Source organism: Zootoca vivipara, chromosome 4 (assembly GCF_963506605.1).
Source record: "Zootoca vivipara chromosome 4, rZooViv1.1, whole genome shotgun sequence".
In the NCBI taxonomy this organism is placed as follows: domain Eukaryota; kingdom Metazoa; phylum Chordata; class Lepidosauria; order Squamata; family Lacertidae; genus Zootoca; species Zootoca vivipara.
The window spans coordinates 95,018,129-95,038,243 of record NC_083279.1 but is presented as its reverse complement, the minus strand read 5'-3'; the positions used below and the strand labels follow the sequence as shown (position 1 = coordinate 95,038,243).

At 45.6% G+C, this 20,115-nt stretch overlaps 1 protein-coding gene across 1 annotated transcript in view; it reads right to left on the bottom strand.

Moving 5' to 3' along the window:
• WNT11 (Wnt family member 11) overlaps nt 1-15,935 on the bottom strand; it is a 56,057-nt gene extending 40,122 nt beyond the window's left edge. Inside the window, exons 1-2 of the mRNA XM_035116173.2 lie at nt 15,378-15,935; nt 1,350-1,551 (exon numbers count right to left, since the gene is read on the bottom strand). Coding sequence (XP_034972064.1) covers nt 1,350-1,426 — 77 coding nt within the window. The 5' untranslated portion in view covers nt 1,427-1,551; nt 15,378-15,935. The remainder of the gene's footprint in view (nt 1-1,349; nt 1,552-15,377) is intronic.
• Nucleotides 15,936-20,115: the final 4,180 nt, after the last annotated feature.

Here is a 20,115-nt window from a genome sequence, read left to right as displayed (position 1 = left end):
TTGTAACTAAGTCTGCCTTCAGGAATCCAACCGTGAACTGATGTAAGTAAACTTCTTTTATTGACTTTGAATAAGACTGTGGTGTCTTTATTCTTTTAGGAGGGATTCAAGTGGTCTTACCAGGAAAATATTAGAACACATTTCAATCTGGACAAGACAATTGTCTTAAGAAACTCACATGAGTTTGCAACAGGTTTTCTGCTATGTAAAAGGGAATGCACTCTGCTAAGTAAAGGAACTTGCTAGCGCAAGTTAGGGAGGATATTAATAAACAATATATCCTCTCCTGCCACCCTGAACATTCCCACAGTTATTAATCCTACATTTGTGTCTATATGCATACATTACCATGTGTAAATCGTATGCAAATAGATGTCCTCTTTTCTGCATAACTCACCACCCTGGGACAAACTCACAGGTTGATATCACAGGCTAGAGTTGGGTCAACCAAAATCAGCTATCAGAGGAATCAAGAAAGAACTTGGAATGAAATGGCATGAACTTTAGGTAAAGCCTAAACTGTTGGGCTGACTTGAGTAATATTTCTCGACGATCCCTGGCAATCAGAAAAGTCCACCTTTCAAAGATCTGACCAATTTTCCTTAGCTAAAAGCGGCTGGGAGAGAAAGCTATACATTACACACACACACACACACACACACACACACACACACACACACACACACAAAAACACCATCCATGTTGGTGGTACATTTAAAGAGATTGTGTGCAATAAATATGGGCAATTGGTAGGTTCTGATCTCTTGGCTGGGGAGTGGCTGGGGAGTAGCTGGGGAGACTCAGCCAGATGGGCAGGGTATAAATAATAAATTTATATTATTATTATTATTATTATTATTATTATTATTATTATTATTATCTTGGTGATTTGCAGAAGTTCAGCAAGGCGGCTTGACTCCCAATTGTTTAACAACAGCAACAACAAAACAATTCTTTTTCTACCTAAATTGGGGTGAAGAAATGCTATTGAGCCGCAGGTGTCTGTGTTGAAAAGACCATGAATTCAGTTCCGGTACTGTAAATAAATCTATGGGCTTTCATTCTGTCTGCCGTTTGAACCTAGCTGTGGGTTAGTAGATCTTGGGGTTCCAGTAAGAAACCAAGTTAAAATTGCACGCATTCCCCCAACTAAGTTCACTGTTGGGGCAGATACATGAATGAGCCAGGATAATGCTTTTCTCAGGCCTAGCTGGACCTTGGGTTTTATGCCTGCACCCTGACACATGGTTTAAAGTACGTGGCAAAACGGCAAATTGTCACACAATGCCCAGGCAGATTTTTTAAAAAAAATAAATAAAAATAAAATAATAATTAAAGGCAACACTTACAACCACTTGATTCCGTTGCAGGTCCCATTCTGCAGGACGAAAGCCAGGAAAAAGGCTACCAAAAATTGCCGCGTCATCTTTGCCCGTTTCTACCTCTCTCTTGTAGCCACGAAATCTCCTCAGGAGAAAAGAAAAGTCGCTTTTGGGAAAAGAAATAAACCCTCCTTTGTGTGTGGGGGGGAGGAATTCCTCCAACGCCAACCTGAAATTGAGGAAGGGGGGAAGAAAACAAAAATAGGTTAGCACCACATCTGTACTGATAGAGAAACGCAGCGCCTCAAACTGCAAAGGAGTGGTTTGCGAATCACGAACGAAATTCGGATTCCCGCCACCACGGAGTTCTTGATCGAATCCATGTAGTCACAGAGACAGACAGACTGGACGGCTTGAATTACAGCAAAGGCACTCAAGTCCGATTGCATGTTTTTGGTTAACTCTGCCTATGGCCGATTTTCATTCTTTATCCTGCCTTTATCCCTCCCCCTCTCCCCATATATATATATATATATATATATATATATATATATATATATATATATATATATGGCTGAGAAGAGGAAAGGGGGGGGGAGAAATGTATGGACATCAAATCTCCACCCTCCCTGGAGGTTTTAATCTTCATCCTTTTTTCATTTGCAAATATATTAAAAGTCGAGTGGAGGGAAAGAGCGCTTTTTTTAAGGAGACGAATTACAGGAACGGATGTGGCCTAATGGATATGCCCCTCTCTCCTCGCAGATGTTGGAGGCTGCCTGGAGTGCTTGCGAGGGATGCTCGGAGCTGCCTCCTGCCTCTTGATTTCCTTCGCACCTCATTGGGGCGAGTATCTCACTTCTCCCACATACTCAAACACCTGGACCCCAAGGAGCAACCGCAGCTGGGAATAAGCACGCAATTGCAAACAGCCTCTCCACAGGATGATCGCAGGAGGGGTGTGTGTGGAGGGGATAATAATAGTCCAGGATTTAAATGCATTTACCGAATCCTTCTCTTCACTCAATGACCTCAGAAAGAGCACACACATGAAATGCCTCAAGGCAGGGGGGGGGGGGAATATTGCACCAGTTTTCCCGATTATATCGCTAGCATTTCTGTCCTGCTTCCTAGCATTCCTTTTTCACACCTGCATTATGGAACTGAGGCTTTTGGACCAATATACTGGCATGTCGTGCTAAATGTCATGCACACCAGCGGGTAACAGCAACAGACATTACTGGACAATGTTGCTACTCTTCCCCCCCCCCCCCACTTTCTACACTTGCACATTCCCAGCTTATTCCTCCATGAAAATGGCGGGTATTAACTGTCTGCTTTTATACTGCTAAAGCGTGTTCAATTTTCAACTTTCAAATTCCAAAAAACAAGGGGTGCTAAAAAAAAAAAGAGGACTTTCAAACTCAAAATATATTTTGGTTCAATCAATATAATTTAGTTTTGCTCGGTAAATGAAATGTTGTGTAAAATTGCACAGAAATTGTTAAAAATGATTGCCAAGTACTTGCAGTGATTATTTTATTTTATTTATATATTGTACCTACTTTTAATGACCTGGCATTTTCAGGAAGCAGAATTAAAATTATTTGGTTCGCTGGAATGGCTCAGAGACACTGAATTTCAGGGTTGTGGGTTCAAGCCCCATCTTGGAGAAAATAATTTCTTCATTGCAGGGGGTTGGACTAGATGAACTTTGGGGTCCCTTCCAACTCTACAATTTTGTGGGTTGTTCAACCCAAGAGCAGTTTGTTTGCTTCTTAATCAAACATGAACTTACCAAGCTAAATGTTGCCCGATCATTTTTTAAGACCCTTCACTGAAGAAATTTTCAAAAGGGTCCCAGGGCAGGTCAAAACACAGTATTAAAAACAACATAACCACAGAGATAAGGCTGGTTCATATATACTGTATAAATTGGTCATTTGCATTATTTCCCATATTGCAGATAGGAATCTTGAGGTCTGCTTAAAGCCACCCAGCATGTTCACAGCAGAGGCAAGCTTTGAAACCAAATATTTGTTGATTTGCTACAGCAATTCCACTCTCTCTTGCTTGCCGTAGTCTGCACTGGCTTTGCGGTTTCATGGTTTTATAGCTTTACTTCGTATGCCTGACGGTTTTAACCCAGGATTTTCTTCTTCTTCAATTGGGTGGCTTAAAAATGCAGCGAATATATACATGGATTGATTCACGGCTCAGTCTCTTTGCTGCTACATCACCCTTTATTTATCACAGTAGGTGTGTAAAAGACACCAGTCGTAACAGCAGCTTTATGCCCAAGTGGGCTTTGAACCTGGGTCTTCCGGGTCTCCTAGTCCAACACTCTAACCACTACACCAATCACTGCAGACACCTAGCAAGGCACGAGCCATTCCTTATCATGCAGGGCCACACTTCACAAGAGCAGAATCACATCATTTAAAGGAGGTGGTGACGGCTCCTGGCATCCTCAGGCAGTTGGCAGGGCCTGAAGGCTGCCCCTCACCCAGGCAACTGGGTGCAAAGAAATCATAAATAATTGTACCTTCACAGCCTAGCCATATATTTGAGGAAAACTCCCTCTCTTTTCCCCCACCCACCTAATTCTATCTAATGGAAGCAGGGGCTGTAACTTGGTAGCAAAGCAGACTCTGTAAGCAAAAGGTCTCAGGTTCAATCCCAGACGGTGAAGACAACAATGAGCTACCTGGACCATTGGTCCATCTCAGTGTAACACACCTTGCTACATTCTTTTCCATAGTACAGCCTTAAGCAGGGGTTTGGACTAGATAAGGCACCCCCAAACTTCGGCCCTCCAGATGTTTTGGACTACAACTCCCATCATCCCTGACCACTGGTCCTGTTAGCTAGGGATCATGGGAGTTGTGGGCCAAAACATCTGGAGGGCCGAAGTTTGGGGGTGCCTGGACTAGATGATCCTTGGGGTCCCTTCCAACTCCACCATTCTATGATTCTAAGATGCACAGCCTGATCCCTCCTGGATTGCTTTCAACGGGAAGGAAATGTTATTTACCACAGTCCAAACTTATTTCTAAGTAAGGCTACAGTCCTATGAATCCTTGCTTGCATCGTTATTTATGTCTTCCTCCTATGGGAGTGGAGGGCCGTTAAAAACACAGTCAAGTAACCAATTATGCAACCATCAGTTAAAAAACATGTCTCTTCTTCTTTGGCGATCCCTCGTAGCCAAGTAAGATTGTCTTCTATGAACGCAGTTTTAACAGTGAGTCCATAAGTGACTGTAGAGGCCAATTCTGGATGCACACGTCCTTCCTCAGTGGGGACATAGCTTTCTGGGCGGGAGTTGATCACGGTGTGGATTTGCCAAGCGTGCCTTCCTCTTACTGCGTTTCTCCCTTTCGTCCTGAGTTTGAGCATCTTCAAAGCCCATGACACCTTTGGTAAAGGCTGTTCTCCAATTGGAGCACTCGTAGGCCAATGTTTCCCAGTTGGAAGTCTGTACTTAACCTGAAGCGAACTTAATCTGAAGCGAACTTTCCCATTAAAAGTAATGGAAAGTGGATTAATCTGTTCCAGACGGGTCCGTGGAGTACTCAGCCTGAAGCGTACTTAGCCCGAAGGATGAGTGTAATTGGTTCCGGAAGTCCGTACTTAACCTGAAGCGTACTTAACCTGAAGCGAACTTTCCCATTGAAAGTAATGGAAAGTGGATTAATCCATTCCAGACGGGTCCGTGGAGTACTTAAACTGAAAGTACTCAAACCGAAGCGTACTTAAACCGAGGTTTGACTGTATAGGGACGTCCTATTCCATATCCTCCAACATTTCTCTGATAAATATAGGGATGTCCTAAGGAAAAGCAAGACATTCTACATCCAGGATCAAAGCAGAAATTGGGACAACTTCTGTAAATCCAGATTGGTCTTCGGCCTGATCCAGCCAAACTGCTCTTATGTTCTTACACACCCTACTTTTTATGAGTGCGTTTGAACCACCTGGGTCCTGGGAGAGTCGGGGGGATCAATCTCTGAGCATGACGCTGGAGGAGAAAGCTGTACTCTGCTGTGTGTGTTTAAAAGTTTTCGTCCAGGGAGTCCCACCAGCCTCGGAATCTACTCTCTCCAAACGCCATTCCTGGAAAAGTGCCATTATAAAGAGCAGACTTGTCTTGGCAGACCTCCTCTTCTAACTTCTTTTTTAAAAAAAAATTTGAAAATCCCCAATCACTGCAAGCAAAGATAAGTCCAGTCCATCGCTGGCCATTTTTATCCCAGCTTCTGCCTCTCCTGCCACTGGAGTGTTTCAAATGCCTTTTATCTCTGCCCCAAAGAAGCCCCACTTCAAAACTTCACTCCTTAAAGTTGAGCATTCACTGCGCTGCTTGAAATGGGCTATTTTGGAGCCTCTCTCCTTTATCTCTCTGACGGATTTGGGCTTCTTAACAACACAGGCTCCTGTTGCTGCTGTTTCCTAAAGCAGCAGTTTGCTATATTCCAGAGGTGAAACTCTGAAGCCCAATCTGCAGAGGGCGGATCCTGAGAAATACCAGCCGTCACGTACCAACATTGCACTGTTTTCTCGAAATAATTCAACAAAACGGAACAGGATCTGCTGCTATGCATTCCTTCCCAATCATCTCTATCATTACCTGCTGAATGATGGGCCAAGAACAATGAAATCAATTGGCCTTAGTTTAGTCTTTGGGACTAAAATGGGCTGAATTTGTGTTTTCATTCCTGATGGCTCTGCCTGATGACTCATCCAAAGTCTATTCTCCCCTTAAAATCTATTTGTTGTTTAGTCCTATCTGACTCTTCGTGACCCCATAGACCAGAGCACGCCAGGCACTCCTGTCTTCCACTGCCTCCCGCAGTTTGGCCAAACTCATGTTCGTAGCTTCGAGAACACTGTCCAACCATCTCGTCCTCTGTCATCCCCTTCTCCTTGTGCCCTCAATCTTTCCCAACATCAGGGTCTTTTCCAGTGAGTCTTCTCTTCTCATGAGGTGGCCAAAGTATTGGAGCCTCAGCTTCACAATCTGTCCTTCCAGGGAGCACTCAGGGCCGATTTCCTTCAGAATGGATCAGTTTGATCTTCTTGCAGTCCATGGGACTCTCAAGAGTCTCCTCCAGCACCATAATTCAAAAGCATCAATTCTTCGGCGATCAGCCTTCTTTATGGTCCAGCTCTCACTTCCATACATCACTACTGGGAAAACCGTAGCTTTAACTATACGGACCTTTGTAGGCAAGGTGATGTCTCTGCTTTTTAAGATGCTGTCTAGGTTTGTCATTGCTTTTCTCCCAAGAAGCAGGTGTCTTTTAATTTCATGACTACTGTAATTTTAACTGGGAAGATGCAAATCTCTCTGTTTTTCTTTCAAAATTCTTTTTTCCTTTTCCTTTTTTCTTCCTTGAAATTTATTGGATGTTCCTCATGAGTGGGAAGAATCCACTGATTGGGATCAGGCAATCTTAAGGATCACCTCCTGTATTGTTTGAATGACATTGACTCTTCTTTGTATGTGCTGTCTAGGTTTGTCATTGCTTTTCTCCCAAGAAGCAGGCGTCTTTTAATTTCGTGGCTGCTGTCACCATCTGCAGTGATCATGGAGCCCAAGAAAGTAAAATCTCTCACTGCCTCCATTTCTTCCTCTTCTATTTGCCAGGAGGTGATGGGACCAGTGGCGCTTAATTTTGGACAGATTGCATTTTAAAGAATTGCACTTGATGAACAAAGACTCCCCCAGTCCACCTAAGAAAGTCTACTATCATGGTCACAATGGCTGTGCTCTGCCTGCAGCGATGCTCCTGAGTACCAGTTGCAGGAAAAGCCAGGACGGTAGAGTGCTCTTGTGCCCAGTGCTCGCTTATTTACTCCCCCCCCCAGACAACTGGTTGGCAACTGTGAGAACAGGATGCTGGTCTAAATGGGACTTTGGCTTCATTCAGCATGCCATAAGGAGAGCCTTTTGTATACCAGATGAAGACCTTTTGATTCACACAAGTTTTTAAATAGCTAGTCTGGGGCTCCTGGATTATTATTATTATTATTATTATTATTATTCCATTTCAACTTTGGGAGTGCAATGGGCTTCTTCCACCATTGCAACTTTTGATTCAACTGTTATGTTTTATTTTCTATTTAAATTTCTATTTAAATTGGACTTTTTCTTCTTTATTTATCTGTTGTGGGGGAGGAGGGGAAAGGAGATGGTTAACTGCTTTGAGACTCCTTCGGGTAGTGATAAAGTCGGGTATCAAATCCAAACTCTTCTTCCAAACTCTTCTTATTGTAAGCGACCAGAAAACATTATTTTATGGGGTGGCATATTGTCATTTGTTGCATTTTTTTTAAAGAAAACCAGGATTTCTGCCATAATGGAGATTCTTAGGATCAAAACATCAGCAGGTGGAGGAAAAATGTGTCACATATTTTGCAAGCTCCTTTGCATACCCTGGGGTCACAGGGAGCAAAAGGTGTAACTTGAAGAGGAATTCCTATGGGGAGGAAAGGATGAGGGATGAGGCTGTGAAATCCTTCAGCCATCGGATGTGTTGTTTACAGAGGTGAAAAGTCAGGTCACAAGTCAAGGCAGAAACAAGTGGCTTGTTATCTGCTGCTACTAACCTGACCCTGTTTGTCTTTGCCCTTTTAACACATCTGTGTGAGTTTGTAGAGAAAGATAGCTTCTTCTTTGGCTGCTGTTGGCTTTAAAAAGAGGAAATGGACAGATTTGCGGGCAGTGGCAAATGTTGGTGTGCAGGAAGAAAGAAATGTTGATGCATGGGGGGGGGAATACAGGCAGCTGTATTGATCCATTTAATGAAGTCTCCCATCTCCAAGAGCAGAACATACTGTATAGGATCGTAGGAAGCTGCCTTATACAGAATCGAACTATTAGCCCAATAGATTGCACCACCAATCATGGAGAAGAAGTCTAGCAATGGCTGTTAGTAATGAAGGCTCAGTAGAGCTTCCCAGTTCAGAGGCAGTGTACCTCTGAGTTCCAGCTGCTGGGAATGAAGCAAGGCATGCGGAAGAGCTGTTGCCTGCACAGGTAGCCAGAGGGGTGGAGGGGGTGGTCCGCACCAGGCAGGGGGTGCTGGGGGGGGGGAAGCCACGGGGGTCTGTACTGTGGCACAATGGTTTGCTGGAGCGTTTCGGGCACTGCAAAGGGGCAGAGAAACTTCTCATCCCTGAAATTGGTGGCTGCCCTAAGAAAAGTGACTTTGATTCCCCCCCCCCAAAAAAAACCCACTCAGAACAGAAATCCCTGCTCACTGTCTCCGTTGAGGACAGTGGAAGTTTAACTGCAGGAAGGTCAAGACCAGAATCAAGCGATGAGGTTCATTTGAGAATCCACCACTTACAGGAAAGGATGAGTTGTGGGTTTCAATCCTCTCTTCCACATAGAAAATTTGGGAGAAGGCTGACCTGATCCATTCTCCTTGACATGCTTGTTTTCTGGGTGCGGGGAGTTTATTTTGTGGAGGTGCACGAAATAACTTTCCCCGGTTGTCGTCCTTAGCAGCTGGTATACAGAGGCATATACTGCCTCCGATAGCAGAAGCAGAACACAAACATCTTCTTGTGCTTTGAGTTTCCTTGTCCCTACCTCATTTAATTTGATGTCACTTGTGGGTCCAGGCAACGAAACGTGAGGACGACACCTTCATTCTCCTCACCCTGTTTGAAGCAACTGGATTTCTTTCCAAACGCAGTCTGCTTCTGACAGGGACATCCTAAGCAGCATGGGATTACCACAATAAAGGTAAAGGTAAAGGACCCCTGTATGGTTAAGTCCAGTCAAAGGAGACTATGGGGTTGCGGCGCTCATATCGCTTTCAGGCCGAGGGAGCCGGCGTTTGTCCACAGACAGCTTTCCAGGTCATGTGGCCAGCAGGACTAAACTGCTTCTAGCACAACGGAACACTGTGACGGAAACCAGAGTGCACGGAAACGCCGTTTACCTTCCCGCCACAGCGGTACCTATTTATCTACTTGCACTGGCGTGCTTTCGAACTGCGAGGTTGGCAGGAGCTGGGACGACAGAGCAACGGGACCTCACTCCGTTGCGGGGATTCAAACTGCCAACCTTCCAATCGGCAAGCCCAAGAGGCTCAGTGGTTTAGACCACAGCGCCACCCGCGTCCCACAGTACCCAAAGGACAGCCTGAAGAAATCACACCCGAATTTTTGCACGGTGGTTCCGAAGATCAAGCAGCAGCTTTTCACCTATCTTTGGCTACAACTGGGTGCCTTTTTGAATCGAGATGGCAGGCTGGCCCTTTCAAACCTGCCCTGATCATGACCATGGATTTCAAAACTGCACTGATTTCAAAGCTGAACGGATTTTGATCACTGATTTCACAATCGCACTGATTTTTCTCCATTTTGAATTCATGAAAAAAAACGCCAATTACGAGGCTGCTGGCTGCTTATATTTTGGAGGGAAGTTAAAAGCTTTGCTTTTTAATCAGATACTGAAGATATTTTGGCTGCTGTGTTATCTTGCTACTGTTTCCTATTGACTGTTACATCCATGTATCAACTTTTCTTTTCTTTTCTTTTTACAAAAATGTATACTGCTCTGATCTCCTAAGGGAGGAAAAGTGGGATATAAATAATGTTAAACCAATGGATTGGAAAAAACACATTCCTTTAATTAACTCTCATGTCATTCCTCCCTAAATGTTATGTAAGACAAGAGAAGAAAGAGAGAGACAGGGATTATATTTTCAGCCGCAAGATGACATTACTCTTGTTAACATCTAGTTCCAAGTCATTGCTGGAGGGAGCTCTGCTAGGACCAGATGTTTTGGAGTTCAGGAGAAATCCTGTCTGTGGCACTTTGCCTTCGACAAAATGTAGGAATAATTTGAGGCCAATTTACACAATTGGCAACTATATATATATATATATATATATGGTAAAGCATGTCTTGACCTCTACCAATTCAAGCTGCAGAAGGGGGGGCGGGTTGCATGTCTGGCTACCCCCTCCCAATAAAACCGTTTGCTGCACATGAATAAGTAGCTTAGAATAATAGAATCACAGAGTTCAGAATGTGTATCTGAAGAAGTGTGCATGCACACAAAAGCTCATACCAATGACAAACTTAGTTGGTCTCTAAGGTGCTACGGGAAGGATTTTTAAAATTTTTTGTTTAGGGTTAGAAGGGACCCTGAGGATCATCTAGACCAACCCCCTGCAGTGCAGCCATCCTGTACAGGGATCAAACCTGCAACCTTGTCATTATCAGCACCACACTCTAACCGACTGAGCTATTTCCTCAGCTTATCAAGAGAGAAGACGAAACCAAACTTTCCTCCCTGACATGCTATGTTTCCCATCACATAGAGTTGTGCCCCGTCCCTCTCCATAATGGGAAAACAGTCATAAGCACAGCTCAATTTAGATGTGATCATTAACTTCAGTGAGTCTACTCTGAGTAAAAAAGTTAGTTGAAGACCACCCAGAATATATATTGAAGCTGCTTAGGTATGCAGCTACTTTATATAAACCCGTGTATAGAGTTGTTTATAGCCAGGGCCTGCTCTAGGTAAGGTCCCAGTGGCGTGGGGCGCCAGGGCAATCTCCGCCCCTCAGCGCCAGGGCGCCCGACCTGCTCGAGACTGCCCTGTTTATAGCACATCTTAGGAACATGGAAACTGCATTATAGCAAATCGAGCCACTCGTTCATTTAGCCCAGGGGTCAGAAAAACTTTTTCAGCAGGGGACCGGTCCACTGTCCCTCAGACCTTGGGGGGGGCAGACTATATTTTGAAAAAAGAAAACGAACGAATTCCTATGCCCCACAAATAACCCAGAGGTGCATTTTAAATAAAAGGACACATTCTACTCATGTACAAACACACTGATTCCCAGACCGTCCACAGGCCAGATTCAGAAGGTGGTTGGGCCAGATCCGGCCCCTGGGCCTTAGTTTGCCTACCCATGAATTAGCCCAGGCATCCCCAAACTGCGGCCCTCCAGATGTTTTGGCCTACAACTCCCATGATCCCTACCTAAGAGGACCAGTGGTCAGGGATGATGGGAATTGTAGTCCAAAACATCTGGAGGGCCGAAGTTTGGGGATGCCTGATTTTGCCCATTATTTTCAACAATGACTGGTAGCAGCTCCCTGGGGTCTTGGGCAGTCTCACCCAGCCCATTAGCAATTGAACCAGGGACGTTCTGCACATGCAGCACTGAGCTACAGCCCTGCCCACTGAAAAACCAATTTTCTTTTTCATGCAACTTAAGAACATCAAATGCCCTTAGGAAGACCCTGGGCACCTAAGAAAGCAACAGCTCACCTGCCTCCCCACACCCAGCACTTACCGTAGTATTCAAAGGCAAAATATATTCGGCCACACCCCGGTTTGAATTCTAGTATAGCCACCCAGGACCAGAAAAGCTTGTTTTGCGAGCCTGATCCTACCTTTGAAAAACCAGCTGACTCTCCTTGAGTACAGTCAGAAAGCAGCTAAAGACCGGCCTCAGGCGCATGGGGCTACCATCTTTCTGAACCCAATAAGCAGGTCTGGATCAGCTCTCTGAGAACCACATGTAGGACGCATACATAAAAGGCAGAATACACATGTAAGGGGGGGAGCCAGAGTCCCAAACCTTGATGAAGATTCATTTGTAGCCTGTTAGACGGAGGGGGTTATTTTTATTTTTTTTGTAGGTTACTATGGAAAAGTGTTTTTGTGTTCTTGCACTGTAAAACACACCCTGTGTTCCTCAGAGGAAGACGGTATGGAAATTTAAAATATCAATAAGTAGAATGTGCTTTTCCCCCTTTGCAAAATTCACAACAGGATAAAGGGACCCGCCTGCCAGCAATTATCCCTGGCTCATCCTGACCACAGTTTTGGATTTGCAAATCCAGACTCCTATGAAATCACACCTGTGGAGTGGTTGTGGGGGGGAAGGGGCAGACGGAGAAAGAAAGCAAACATTTTCCAACACCAAAAAGTCTGCACCCATGACATTTTTGTCTTTACTAGGTGAATTGCCGTCTGCCTGGGACACAGTAAAACAGATCAAGTTGGCGCCCCATAGAAATCCACCCTCCTGCAGTGTCTCCTACCCCCCACACCACCCCAATTCTCAGCACACACCCTTTTTCATCTAAAGGGTCCCCACAACCTTCGAAAGCTTCTTGGCTCAGTCCAACCTCCTGAATTGTGCCTATCATCAGTTTTTAACAGCGGCAACAAAATGAACTTAGGTTTCCAGCTGCTTTAGGGACTAATAACACCTGCTTCTGCTTACGGGTGCAAGAGCCACTGTGTGCTTTCGTAAAAATGCGAGGTATATATTAAACTAATAATAATCATTGATCATTGGCATTTTAAATGATGTTTTCCCCCTGATGCTTTTACTCATTTTGCTATAGTCTCGAATGCTGCGCAGCCCCTTTCTGTACTCATATAAAAGTACGGATTCTAAATGCTTTGGTAAATAAACAAACGAGAGTACTGTTCCAATCCTGAGCATATTTAACGTGGAGGGAGTTCAACCGAGTTCAATGCAGCTTACAAACCAAAAAAAGTATCCCTAGGTGGGTGGGCCCCCACGGTCAGCTATCTAACCAACTGGCAGCCCAAGTCCATGCATGTTTACTCATGAGTAGGACCCATTTTTATTAGCGCTCTCCCCCCCCCCCCCAATCTTCCAATGAACAGCATCGCAGCTCAACCCTGCATGCGATGGCTCAGAATTAATTCTCACTGAGTTCAAGGGAATATTGCCCAACAAGTGTGTTTAGGGGTTTAAAATCCTATGCACATTTACACCAGAAAGTCGCGTTGGATGCAATGGGGCTTATTTATGGAGTGCTCCAGTTTAAATGTCAGCAAGCTTGCCACCTTGCTGCCTACACCTTCTTTCTTTCCTTCCTTCCTTCCTTCCTTCCTTCCTTCCTTCCTTCCTTCCTTCCTTCCTTCCTTCCTTCCTTCCTTCCTTCCTTCCTTCCTTCCTTCCTTCCTTCCTTCCTTCCTTTCTTTCTTTCTCTCCCAGAATATTATATCGGAACATTAATGCATGTTCGTTCTGGTTTTACAAGCGTTTTGAAATTCCTCTGAGATAATGGTTTTACGGGAGACTTGGAGGATAGGAAGAGGAGGCAACGTAAGTCTCACTGGATTTAGTGCTTCTATGTTGCCAGGATGTCACAGAAAAGAAACGTAAGGTCGCCAAGATCGCCTAGGGATATCTCGCATTGAGAGCAGGAATTGGGTAGAGCTCCTCAAAGGGTCTTATGTTGCAATAGGCATTCTTGATGGCTTGCGCTCCAAGTTTCTAGACCTCGTGATATCGCGAGGTGGGCGAATCCACTTTAAATGCACCCCCTCGATAGAGTGACGTACATTGTGGTACAAAGACAGAATAAATGTTGGCAGCGTTGTATTAAATGGGGAAGGGGGGGACCTTCTTGAATTCTGGTTCTGTGTTCGGAAATAATAGGAACGTGACTATTCTTCTACAGCAGGGGTGGCCAACTCCCAAGAGACTGAGATCTACTCACAGAGTTAAAAACTGGCGGTGATCTACCCCCTTTTGGGGGGTTCAGGTCAAAGTTGTTGGGCTTTTTTTTTTGAGCTTCTTTTAGAGAGGAGGAAAGCCACATTTTTAGGGGGTGCAGGGCAAAAATGTTGAGCTTTTTTTAGGGGAGCCAAAGTGATCACAGTGACACAGTGATCTGCCAGTGATCTACCACAGATGTCCAGTGATCTACCGGTAGATCACGATCTACCTAGAATCATAGAATCATAGAATCATAGAGTTGGAAGAGACCACAAGGGCCATCCAGTCCAACCCCCTGCCAAGCAGGAAACACCATCAAAGCATTCCTGACAGATGGCTGTCAAGCCTCTGCTTAAAGACCTCCAAAGAAGGAGACTCCACCACAGTCCTTGGCAGCAAATTCCACTGCCGAACAGCTCTTACTGTCAGGAAGTTCTTCCTAATGTTTAGGTGGAATTTTCTTTCTTGTAGTTTGAATCCGTTGCTCCGTGTCCGCTTCTCTGGAGCAGCAGAAAACAACCTTTCTCCCTCCTTTATATGACATCCTTTTATATATTTGAACATGGTTATCATATCACCCGTTGGACATGCCTGTTCTACAGAATATTTTATGTAATCCGGAATCAGAGGTGACACTTGAAAGAAAGGCGCATGTGCTGGCACGCTTGTTTATTAGAGTCACAGGTGTGTGTTACAGCGGGTCGCACACGGACCCCCCCCCTCTCGGTCTGCACGTCCGGATAATCCGCAACTAAAGATAGTTTTCCAGCATATAGATAACGAGAGCAGGGAGTTTCTTTCTCCAGGGAGCAGGCTGGCAAGCCACGGTGCATCTGCTTCCATAACCACACCGCGCCGCATTTCCTGCTCTCTCGAGTCTTTTTTTTACAAAAACGCTGACTTCTTTTAAAAATAAGAGCGCTTTACAATCAGGCTCAGCAACCCCGGCCACTTTTAAACGCGGGGGTTTTGCAGCAGCGCAACGCGCCTCTTGGCCGAAGTACCAAACGCTTGCAATTTCTGCTCACGCGCCACCGCTCCAGGTTTGGAAACCCTGACTTTTTGCCATCCCTGTTTTGCAAAATTGGCCAACTGTCGCCAATCAAGGGGTGTGTGAAACACACACACACACACAGAGAGAGAGAGAGCTGTGGCTGTTTTAAATAATTTAAAAAGTGTGTGTGTGTGTGTGTGTGTGTACACTTTAAGATAAATAGCTTTCAAAGACTTGCATTTCCACCCTCCGAAACAACGCAGCGCCGTCTTGTCAATTTCATTGAAACAGACCACACAGCGCCGCTTATGCGTAATTGGGTATCCGGGCGCATCAACTTTCAATCAATGAATAAATCCCAGACTTTCCTAGCAAGCCGGATCTAGTCGATCTCCTCACCCTCTCAGGTCATTCCGTCAGGAATTACTAGGACCGTTCCTCTCCCCACCCCAAACCAAGCCTCAAAGGATCGCAGCGTTTACTAGTAAAAAAAAAAAACAGCAACAGGAGGGGGGGGGGAGTCCTTCGCTTCTCCTTACCTTTTTGGCAGCGGTGGGGCGGGGGAAATCTCCTTACGTGTCCCTTCTCCAAAATCGTCTTCCAAAAATTGGGGTGGGGAAGAAGGAATGGGATTTGAGGTGGGAGATCGCTTCAAAAGCCCCGCTTCTTCTCTGCAACGAACATCAAATGTTTCCTGGGCAGAGAGGACGCCTGGGTTTTGCAGCTGTTAGCAGTCCAAGATATGGTTCCCAAACACGGTTCCCGAGCGCAGGAAGGTCAGCCGGAGGGAAAATAGATGTTAAACTGAAAAACACACAGCTAGGATGGGCGAGGGATTTGGAAGGAGAGAAAGAGAGAGACGGCTGGGAAGTTGGAGCGGGGGAGCAAATCGGGAAGGGGGGAAAATGATTGCAAAAATAATAATAATGCAAGAGAGGCTCTGGGAAGATGTGCGTGCCTTTCTCTCTCTCTGTGTGTGTGTGGCTCCTGAGTCGCAGGCGATCGCCCCTTCTTCCTAAACCAGCTCTACAGCTGCAAAAGTCCTTTATGGCTCTTCTTCGGCTGGGGGAACCTGCTTTTATGCGCTCCTCGGGGGCTTTGATGTGAGTGGTGATGTCAGCCCGTATTAGCATAACAAAAACGCGCGGGATTTACTGCTTGGAGAGAGAGAGAGAGAGAGAGAGAGAGAGAGAGAGAGAGAGAGAGAGAGAGAGAGTACAGGACAAATAAAACGTGTTTGATCTGTTCAGCGGGGAGTTAACAAAAAAGAGAGAGCAGGGAGGGGGAGTATATATTGGCCCAGGATCTGCCCCCCCCCACAAACACTGTCCCTCTGCAGGCCCCCCTGCAGCAAAGCTCCTCTCTCGTTTCCCCCTTCCGTGCACAGAAATAAACGCCAGAGGGCAGGCGGGTGAGCGTGGAAAGATGCCGCAGGTTGCTTCCTGCATGCAGGCTTAAGCGCCGCTGCAGACGGGATCGCAGGAGCCTTTCCCCATAAGAACCCAGCTCTCCTGGGTCAAGCCGAAAGGGGTCCATTCTAGTCCACTTTTTTGGCAGCACCGGATTTAGAGTGGTACTGGTGGCTTCCTCCACAGGGAGCCAAGCTGATGACGCACAAAATAGTGTACTTAAGAGCATGTGCAGAATGGAAGGTGAGACAGGGGGCACTTTAACGAACTCTGTTCCCAAAGGATTAATTAATTAATTATACCCTGTCCATCTGACTGGGTTGTTGTTGTTGTTTGGACTTGATATCCCGCTTTATCACTACCTGAAGGAGTCTCAAAGCGGCTAACATTCTCCTTTTCCTTCCTCTCCCACAACAAACACTCTGTGAGGTGAGTGAGGCTGAGAGACTTCAGAGAAGTGTGACGAGCCCAAGGACACCCAGCAGCTGCATGTGGAGGAGCGGAGACGTGAACCCGGTTCCCCAGAGTACGAGTCTACCGCTCTTAACCACTACACCACACTGGCCCAACTCTGGGCAGCTGCCGACATATATAAAATAATTAAACATTAAACATTAATGTTTAATTCCAACAGAAAAATGAAATAAAATAATCTATTAAACATTAAAAGCCTCCCTAAACAGGGCTGCCTTCAGATGTCTTCTAAAAATCTGGTACTGTAGCTGTTTTTCTCTTTGACATCTTCTAAAGGTTACATAGTTACTCATCTCCTTGACATCTGGTGGGAGGGCGTTCCACAAGGAGGGCACCACCACCAAGAAGGCCCTCTGCCTGGTTCCCTGTAACTTCGCTTCTTGCAGTGAGGGAACCGCCAGAAGGCCCTCAGAGGAGGACCTCAGAGTCTGGGCTGAGCGATGGGGGTGGAGACGCTCCTTCAGGTCTACTGGGCCAAGGCCATTTAGGGCTTTAAAGGTCAGCGCCAACACTTTGAATTATGCTCGGAAACGTACTAATGAGACTCTTAAATTCAGGGTAGTGGATTCGAGCCCCATGTTGGGCAAAGGGTTCCTTCATCGCAGGGGGTTGGAGTAGATGACCCCTGTGGTCCCTTCCAGCTCTACAATGCAATGATTGTGAAAATAGGAAATATTGCAGGGGCACCAAATTTTGTCCTCGCTCAGGCCGCCAGGTTACCGAAGTCCACCCCTGCATTAAGGTCTGGCGGTGGATATTCTGATGCCCCAAAGAGAAGGCAAGAAGCAGGAGATGGGTGCAACAACAGCAGCGCTCTCCCCATTTGTGAATTCCTAGTAACTGGGATTCAGATGCAATGTTGTCCCCGACAGTGGAAGTAGCAGGGCCGGCCCACCCATGAGGCTAAGTGAGGTGACTGCCTCAGGCGGCAGGGTCCACAGGGGCAGCAGATCCGGCCTCCAATGAATGCAAAACCTGCTGCTGCCACCATTTACGGTAACCTTACTCTTTGCTTTCAGCCTGCTCAGATTGAAGAGCTTTCCATCTGTTTGCTATATGATTTCTACTCCGGTGGGGAGTTTCCCTTCGACAAAGTGTAGGATCATGGCAATGAAAATAAGGAATAGAGTTGGGGTGATAACACAACCCTGTTTAACACCTGGTCCCACTGTGAACGGTTCACTTTGAGAGCCGTTGTTATCTGTGATTGTTGATGTTATATTATCATGGAGGGGCCGAATGATATTCACAAATTTATCTGGGCAGCCAGTTTTCAGAAGGACAACTGGGAAACACTGGCCTGTGAGCGCTTCAGTTGGAGAACAGCCTTTACCAAAAGTGTCATGGGCTTTGAAGACGCTCGATCTCAGGACGCAAGGGAGAAACATGCTAAGAGGAAGGCACGCTTGGCAAATCCACACCATGGTCAACTCCCGCCCGGAAACCAATGTCCTCACTCTGGAAGGATGTGTGGATCCAGAATTGGCCTCCACAGTCACTTACAGGCTCATTGTTAAAACAGTGTTTGTGGAAGACAATCTTACTCGGCTACGAGTGATCGTCAAAGAGAGAAAGAGAACGATTTACAGTGTGGAAAACCGTAGTCAGGTCAATAAACACCATATATACAGGGGTTGGTTTTGCTCTCTGCGTTTTTCTTGAAGCTGTCGAGCGGTGAAAAAAATGTCCACTGCCCCCCTAGAAGGCTGAAAACCATTTTGGGGTTCAGGAAGGGTCACCTCAGATATTGTTAAGGGACGGTTTGCTGAGATCCTTGCAAGAATTTTTCTGGCCGCAGCTCAAAGAGAGATGCCTCGATAGTTTCCACAATCAGTTCTGTCACCTTTTTTTAAAGAGGATGTCTGGATCCAGAATTGGCCTTCACAGTCACTTACGGACTCACTGTTGAAACCATGTTTATGGAAGACAACCTTACTCGGCTACAAGGGTCGAAGAAGAAGAAGAAGAAGAAGAAGAAGAAGAAGAAGAAGAAGAAGAAGAAGAAGAAGAAGAAGGTTGGCCACTGCGAAATTTGCCATTGGCCTGATCCAGCAGGCATTTCTTACATTCTAAAGTCAAAAGGAAACACAACTTTTAATAACTCACCTTTGGTTCCCTCTTGACAGAACATGCCCAAAAGCAAACAGATTAACAAATAATAAACAGGTGTGTGCCCTGCACTTACAGCCTCACCAATTAAAATTTGCCTTGCACGATTCCACTGCGGCGCTAGGAAAAAGAAACACTGTGCGTAATAAATTAAACGTTTCTGTTTGCAAAAGCAGCAGCAGGATATAAAATAACAACGCTGAGGCCTGCCCGAGGATTTAAGATGTGTAAACTTTTAAGTGGGTTATTCTCCCTCCCCCATCCCCTTCCCCCAGCAAATGGCTTAGGCACCCATATTTTCTGCTCCATAGGAAATCTTCATGCTAGAATTGTCCTGAACACGATTCCAGGGGGTGGCTAATGATTACCAAGAAAAATAAGCAAGTTAACCTTTCAGCCGGAACTCTTTCATGTTACCTTTCCAAAGGCTGGCTGCTATTGACTGATTCCACGGGCTGATTTCATAAGTAAACCCAAGCAATATTAATATTTTATAGGCGGAGTTTTTCCTTTGCTGGATTTATCCTCCATCTGATAAAGAGGATGAAAGGGCAGAGGTAAAAATGCCAGAGGAAGTGTGTGGAAGATTGGAAGCAGGGGTGAGGTGGGGTGCAACACACAAAACCCTGTTATTACAGCTAAACCTTAAGATTATATCAGCCAAATTCATTGGAGGCAAGGACTCCTGTTTCTTTATTGATTGAAGTTGGAAGCACTCCTAGAGCTATAGGAGCAATATTTTGCACCTGCAAGCAAAATATTGCCCTCCAGCCCTATCTGGCTCCTCCTGAGCCATGCCTCTTCTCCCCAGGTCAGCCCCCTCTCTGGCCCTGTTTTGCACCCTTTTGGCCTGGCTAAAATCTATCCTTCATAGACCTGTAAGGGGCTCTGAGGATCATCTAGTCCAACCCCCTTGCAATGCAGGAATATGCAGCTGTCCCATATGGGGATTGTTATGTACTGAGCTGAATCCTAGAACAATAGGATTCAGAATCAGCGGGAGCCACCCAATCCAACTCCAGGTGGAAGTGAATCCGCAACCTGATTGGCCTGCTGGAGCAGCCAATCAGGCGGCTGGCAGAAGTGAATCTGCTACCTGATTGGCCTGTAGGAGCAGCCAATCAGGCTGCAGGCAGAAGTCAATCCACAATATAATTGGCCCACAGGTGTAGCCCTGAAGTAGCCAATCACGCAAGGCCCATTGTGTAAATAATGTATATAAGCAGATAGTTTTGGGAAAAGAGCCATTCGTCTTCTCTTCTTCTCCTTGATGAATATGAGCTGA